The sequence below is a fragment of the Colius striatus genome, chromosome 17, assembly GCF_028858725.1.
Source record: "Colius striatus isolate bColStr4 chromosome 17, bColStr4.1.hap1, whole genome shotgun sequence".
Taxonomy (NCBI): domain Eukaryota; kingdom Metazoa; phylum Chordata; class Aves; order Coliiformes; family Coliidae; genus Colius; species Colius striatus.
Window position 1 is genome coordinate 15018584 of NC_084775.1, and position 7013 is coordinate 15025596.

At 44.7% G+C, this 7013-nt stretch overlaps 1 protein-coding gene across 1 annotated transcript in view; it reads right to left on the minus strand.

Moving 5' to 3' along the window:
• Positions 1-5636: 5636 nt before the first annotated feature.
• Positions 5637-7013, minus strand: part of RPL6 (ribosomal protein L6) — a 4366-nt gene continuing 2989 nt past the window's right edge. Inside the window, exons 5-7 of the mRNA XM_062009509.1 lie at positions 6877-6925; positions 6313-6497; positions 5637-5833 (exon numbers count right to left, since the gene is read on the minus strand). Coding sequence (XP_061865493.1) covers positions 5681-5833; positions 6313-6497; positions 6877-6925 — 387 coding nt within the window. The 3' untranslated portion in view covers positions 5637-5680. The remainder of the gene's footprint in view (positions 5834-6312; positions 6498-6876; positions 6926-7013) is intronic.

Consider the following 7013-nt stretch of genomic DNA (forward strand, 5'->3'; position numbering starts at 1 on the left):
ACAGAAGCTTTGCCATGTGCCTCTCCTTTGAGAGATGGTTGCTGTTGTTTCAGTTCTCTGATTTGAAAGGGACATTTGGTTTTGAGGTTTTTTTTGTGCTTATTTTAAGGAACAGTTATGCTTACCCACCAATTTATATGAAATTCCATGAAATGGCTCTTCATTCCAGCTCAGCAGGACATTCACACCAGTAATTTGAATGCTGATTTTACACAAACATCTCCGGTGAAACACTGTGAGAGTGCATCATTCTCTTCAGGGCCTTCCTGAAAAATAACCTTCCTCCCTCTGTTTATCAAGGACATAAGAAGTTTGCTGCCTAGGACTGGTTTTGTACACTTTATCTTTGTATTTTCTTTCCTCATGTGAACGTGGGCATTTGGAACAACTGAATACTGTGTGTAGCACATGGTGATATTCCAAAGCCTTGATTTTAAAAACAATTACATCCTAAGTGCATCTGTCAAGTGAGTGGAAAACCTCTATACCAAAGAGGACTGACAAAATACATGAAGATATAATTGCATCTGGTTTAGTCTCCTGTTTCCTTCATGAGGTTTAAAGCCTTTCCTAGTGCCACTTGATGTGGTTCTCTGCATCCCACTGACTCGCTCCAGTGGACTTAGTAAATCATTTTACCTTTGTGTACAGTTTTCTGGTGTTACAATGGCAGCTTTGACTTCTGCTGGGCATTGTGTGCCCACTGAATGTAAGGGATGAGAAGTTGTTTGTTTTGATCATTAAAAGGTGCTAACAGCTGCTAATTGGGCAAAATGCAGAAACAAATGAGACTAATGGATCAAGTCCTCTCCTCAGTGTCATAGACTTTTTGTTCATGTACCTAAGAGCACTGTCACAGATTGTATGTGTGCAGAAGTTTAAAACACTTCTTGAGACCAGATATGAGAAAGTGTTACTGCTGTTCTGCAGGTAGGTGAACCCTGACCTCACTGAAATTAAGTTACTGGCTCAGGATGACACAGAAAATCAATAAAGCTAAGAAAAAAATTGGAACCTCTTTCATCTCAAGCAACAATTTGACTAGCATGCTTCCTCTCTCCTTATCATTATTACTACTAATGAGTATTTATGTCTAGTGAACCACAGGTAGGTCACAGAAGTTGCTGGCTGTGTGTACAATCCATCATGTAAAGTCATTTCCACAGAGAAAGATAAACATTGAAATAATGGGGAAAAAACAGGATAAAATGAGCAAAAAAAGGCAAAAATGGTTTTTTGGCTCTTTGTCTGCAAGAAAATCAAAAGTGGTCTGATCTGATAAATCCCCAAGCAACAAACAAGCTGTGAAAAAACAACTAAACGACTAATAGATGTGACGGTTGCCTGTTGGCACACATGTGAAATTCCACACACAAGCATCACAGACCAGCCCTCTCTTCTGACTCAGTGCAAATGTTGACTTCAGCCAGTGGGACTGGCTTCCTTTGTTCAATTAGTGGCTTCCTGAACAATGAGGGAAAAAATAGCGAGAACTATTATGTGATCCTTATAACAATATGGATTTAATTGCTGTAATTGCTTAAACAATGAGTTGTCAAGTGCTTAGTGCAGATTGTAATGCAGGAGAACTGGAAGGATGAAATGAACAGGTAAATAGTTGCCATTTTCCTGCATCCTCACATCCCACATAACTCACTGGAAACTTCAGACACTGTCTCCAGACCAGAGCAGGAGCAGGAGCTCTCAATCCTGTACCCATGTGGTTATGGCATTTATGTGACTTGCTACTTCAGGACAACAGTGAGGGAGGAAAGCGTAGGGGAGTTTACGTGACTCTTCTCTGTAGTTCTGGATCTCTCAGACTAAGCTGACTGTGTGTTTGTCTCACAACAGAGGAATAGCTGATAAAATTGCAGGAGCCACTGGCGTGTGTAGGTTGGTGTGCTGCTTCATTCCCCCAGAGCACAGGAAATGGTGTGACCTCTGATCCTAGTGGAGCATCAGGAGACCTCAGAAACAGCCTTCACAGGAAGCCAGGGACAGGACAGGACTCTGCTGTCCTGTGTCCAATTGAACAGTGTAACTGTTCCCTTGGGAGTTAGAACACTAAAAACCAGTTTTGATCTTAAAAATCAGCAGATTTTAATAAGGAAAGATGATCTTGCCTGCCTTGCCTAGGAGCCTACAGCAGAGCTGCTTCCAGGTGCTGAAGACAAAAGAAACTCCCTAGATTCTATTTATTGAGCTGGTGGGGAGATCAAGAATGACTTTTTGCAGAGGTGGGGCTGCCTATATTAATGACAACAGTTCTGTGAACTATGGGGAGCAGGGCAAGAATCAGGTGGAAATATGCTGAGGGGAAAAAAGGTTCAGCTGCCCCTGCATGACATGACACATCCTGTAGGTATCCTATAGCATGAACTGAGTAGCTGAACATTGGACATCTGGGCATTTGACATATTTTCCTTTGCACTTTGTCTTGCAAATAAGCCTCAGTTTCTCCTAAAGCTTTAGTCCCAGGAGCAAAGCTGGCATCTGCCTCCTTGGGATTGCCAGCCAACACAGCAGCTGGGACAGAGCTGCTCTGCACTGGACTAAATCCACAGGTCATCTCACAGGGGCAGCTAACAGGTAAAAATAGGTGCCTGTAGATAATAAGGCATCGCATCTTATTAGCAATTCCCTGAGAAAGCCAACATCCCTCTCTCTTTCCTCTCAAAAGGATGCTGTATTATAATTACATATCACTTTATTAGGCAGCTGAAGCGAAGAGCACATTTGATGCTAATGAAGTGCTGCTGTGGTTGAGTCTGTCACTATTTTTGGACCTGCACATCTCCAGCACTTTTGATTGGGTGGCTGAGGCTTTGGATGGCTCTGGCTTCTTCTGCGGGGGATGCTCGGTGAAAAGCAATGACTCAGCGAGCTGGGACTGCAGAACGTTGACATGCTCCGAATGAGAAAAGCTGTGGGACAGCCAGAATGCACACAAAAGCTCTTTATGTGCTGGAAGGATCTTTCAGGTAGTGAACAGTATTATCTAGACTGAAAAAAAATCCTTCTGAATATTCACTTTGTTGCTGTGTTGGTCATCTGCACGGTCCTTGTTTTTCCTCTTTGCCATCTCTCACCCCAGAGCGTTCCAGAAAAAAGCCAGACTTCACAGAACTCAAAGAAAATATTTTAGAGGTTAAGGGAGAGACAAATCACAGCTGCCTGCCAGCTGCCTTTCCTCCTGAAGGACAAGGATTTTGTCACCTCCATTTTCTGCAGCAAAGCCTGAGGAGCTGCTTGTCTCTGTGACGGCAGATTCGGTGTTAAAATATGACTGAACAGCTCCCACCCCTTTTGTGCCAACACCAACATTCAGCTGATGCCACAGTGACTCAGTTCAGGGATCTAAACCAGCATGACAAGATTCATTCCTCCCTCTGCCTCCCTTCACCTCCTGGGGCTGTGTCATTGGTCACCACCTCATCAGACAAGTGACAGGACTGGGGTGAGGGAGGCCAGGGCAGCACGCGAAGCCTTTTCTTGGTACTAGGACCTACTGAGACAACTGAACTGCATTTCCAGATCATTTCCTGAGAACACAGCGGGAGACAAACCCTCCCTTATCTGTAAACAAGGTTAATGGTTCCAAGTGTCACTTAATATCTTCTGATACACAAATGAAGAATCAGTCAGTCATCAGTAATTACACAAAATATCTAAATGCCTAGTTAGTCTTAGATGAATCCTGTTTTGTTACTACAGCTTCCCCACTCCCAGAGGGGAAGGGAATGACTGGAGCACTAGTACCCCTGAAGTGTTCTCTTAGGCCACAGCGGTGTGACCAGACCTCCCTTTGCAGACCTTGCAATACCACATGCTGCTACAAACGATTTTGATCAAGAGGTTTAGGCAATTCTCCCACTTAAGTGTTCCCACATACATTTTTTACTTTAAGTGAGCTTTCTAGGTATGTTGGGTGAACATCTTTGGTACTATGAGTGAACTTCTCAGTACTAGCAGTGAGATGCATGCAACACACTTCTAAGAGTTAATTACATAAAATGTTCAAACACTCAGTAAAGTCTCTCATTAACTTAAGAAACCTCTGATTGAACCCAGTATCTCCCAAACCACACTCAACAGAAGATGTAACTCATCACAGATGTAGTTCTGATGACAGGGAAAAACAGAGGACATCCTCCCAGAGCACCACAGGGCAGGACCGCACGGAGCAGCAGGAGACAGCACCCAAGCAGGTCAGTTCTGCATTTGGACAGATCTTGCTCACTGGCTCCCTCTGCTGAACCACACCAATATTTAATGATGAAGGTGGTGGAAGAGTAACCAGTGCTATCTATACGCTTCCCTACTGCAGCATCAGCCATAAAGGTGACTGCAGTCCCTTGGTGTGGGAGTCCACTGTATTCAGCAGGTGTCTGAGCTGGAGCAGAAACAGCCCAATCCCTTCTGCCCTGTGTGCATGATGTGCTGCAGCCACCCACCTCACCAAGGGGTTTATTATTCCCTTTTCTATCCCCTTTTCCCCAAGCTCATGAGTTTGATGAATTCTCTGCTCCCCATCAGGTCTGACCTCCCTGGCTACTTCCAGCTAAGAATTAATGGGAAGACAGATGGTTCAGTTATATAAGCCTTGTTTCCTGCCCAAAGCTGGCTAAGAAAGAGCCCAAGCATGCCAGATCTGTTAGTATGTACATCATTGGTTTTCTTAAGAGCACAGCTATTACTACCCAAGCATCCTCTTCCAGATATCTGGTAGCTGACCCAAACAGAAAAAGAAAACAGACAGCACTAACTTTCTAAACTGTCTGCCAGTGTCTGTGATAGGAAACATTGGTGAGACTCTGGAAAGTCTCCCAGAATAGAAAAATCCTTGCCTTTCACAGAAACAGCTTCTGCTTTTAACTCATTTCTGAGCTGTCTGAATTAATACTTTTGCTTTTTGATCTAAGCAGGTGGTATTCTTCCTGACTAAAAGCATTATGGTCCCACAGGGATAAACAAAGAGGGAAAAAACCATGAGAATTAGGAAAGGCCATTCATACATCCCCAGTTACAGTTCCAGGGATGACAAGTTACCCAGTGGGAACTCTTGAGCTTCCTGCAACATGCATGCCATAGCTCCTGAAATACCCCTAAAAGACAGCTGCTCTATTTGCTGAAGTTTGTGACTGATGGATCAAAGGTGTCAGAAAAATCATCTAAGCAAAGCTGTACAGTAATATGGTACCTCACAGTAGTTTGCTGCTAAGACCTACTTCTTCACCACAGATACCTAAGCATGGGTTTCAGCACAGCGAGGGTGCAGAGGAGCCATGCAGCCAGTGCAGCCATGGGGCTGGATGTTTGTTCTGGCATGTGCCCTGATAAGCAGACAATCCAGCATGACCCCAAAAAAATCTTTGGGGTTTTTCTACTCCCACCTCATTCATAGTTAAGAAAGCTGAAATTCAAGTGCTGGCTCCTTTCTGGTTATACCAAATAGGGAAAAAAAACCCCAACCTAAAAACCTCCCAACCAACCAAACCCTGTTTGCTCCAAATTCCAGTCATCTCCAGCCTGCCACTATGCCCCTGGCAGTTTTCCTGTCCTCTGAACAGCCGGGACTACAGGATGTGGGCTACATGTCCTATTGTGGTTTGCAATGAAGACACCTGAAAAGCTGCTTTTTTTGCCCTTTAGATTTAATGTGGTGCTTTCAGAGCAGTTAGAACACCAATTTGTGAGGGTAGACTCCATTTGAGAGAGAGAAGGTAGAATGCAGGTACCCACGGAGCTGAGGCACCTTCTTGATCCGTGCAAGGATCTGCGAGTCTACGGCCTTCTGGTCTGTCTTGCGCTGCTCCGTTAGCTCGTATTTCTAGAAAGTACAAAAAAGAATGTTACAATCCTGCAGTGACCTCCCTCTTCCAGGGAGATGAGAACATTCAGGGCAAACCCCCCAGTCCTGGCATTTTCAGGAAACCTTTTCTCAGTTTGCTCTAAATACGGGAAAGGTGGCAGGAGACCGGAGGTGGCAGAGAACCGAGGCCACTGTTTGGCGCGTGTTGCAGAGATCAGAGCCAGCAGCATGCTGTTGGCTGTATCAAAACAGTAAAGGTGTTTCTTCATCAAAAGAAGGCATTTAGCTGGAATAATCCTTGCTGTTACTCTGCTAAGGTGGAAGCAGAGAAGACTCCTCAAATTTAAAGCATTAACACTGCTGTATTCATTCCCTTACTTCATCAAGGACCCACTTACAATTCTGCTGTTCTTTATTTCATGGTATTTCCCCCCACTTCCCAGCCTGGCTTTAAGCAACAGGGGCATTCAGAAGGAGTGAGCAATCATGCTCCTTACTTCTTTTTCAGTGTCAAAGATCTCGCCTTCCTGGTGCTTGGGCTTACGCAGCCTCTTCTTCTTAAAATACGCATCGGTGAGATGCTTCGGGATCTTCACTCCAGAGATGTCAACCTTTGTAGATGTGGCAATAACGAATTTCTGATGGGCCCTGCGCAGGGGCACACGATTGATGGCCAAGGGTCCTGAAGGCAGAGGAGAGAGCGAAGTTAGCCTTCCTGGCAAGAAGCACTGCTTTGAAGTTGGACTTTGGTAGTGTACAAGATGACTAGTTTCTTCAGTGATGCCTACAGCCAAATCTGAACCTCTGGAAAAGCCAAAATAGCTTCCTGATCTCTTACAGGCAGTCAGATATTGCAGCTTCATCTCCCCTCCAGCTCCCTGGAAAGCCATAGAGTGTGACTTCATGTAGTTGCAGGAACACACGACATGCCCAAGCATCCACATGCCTGTCTGTAGTGGTATTGACCCCAGAGACAAACTTGAACTTAAAAAGAAACCCCCAAATCCACAAATCTCCCCAAAGGGAACAAAAATCCCGTTTAGGTAAAAGGGGTTTTTTACCTGTAACAAGCAGAAGGCCAGTATCAAGCTGCTTCAAGAAGACAACACGCTGAAAAGAGATAAAATGGGATGTCAGTCCTTGGGTCCCAGCACTCTGAAATACTGCAACCAAACTGGGCCCATGCCCACGCTCTGCC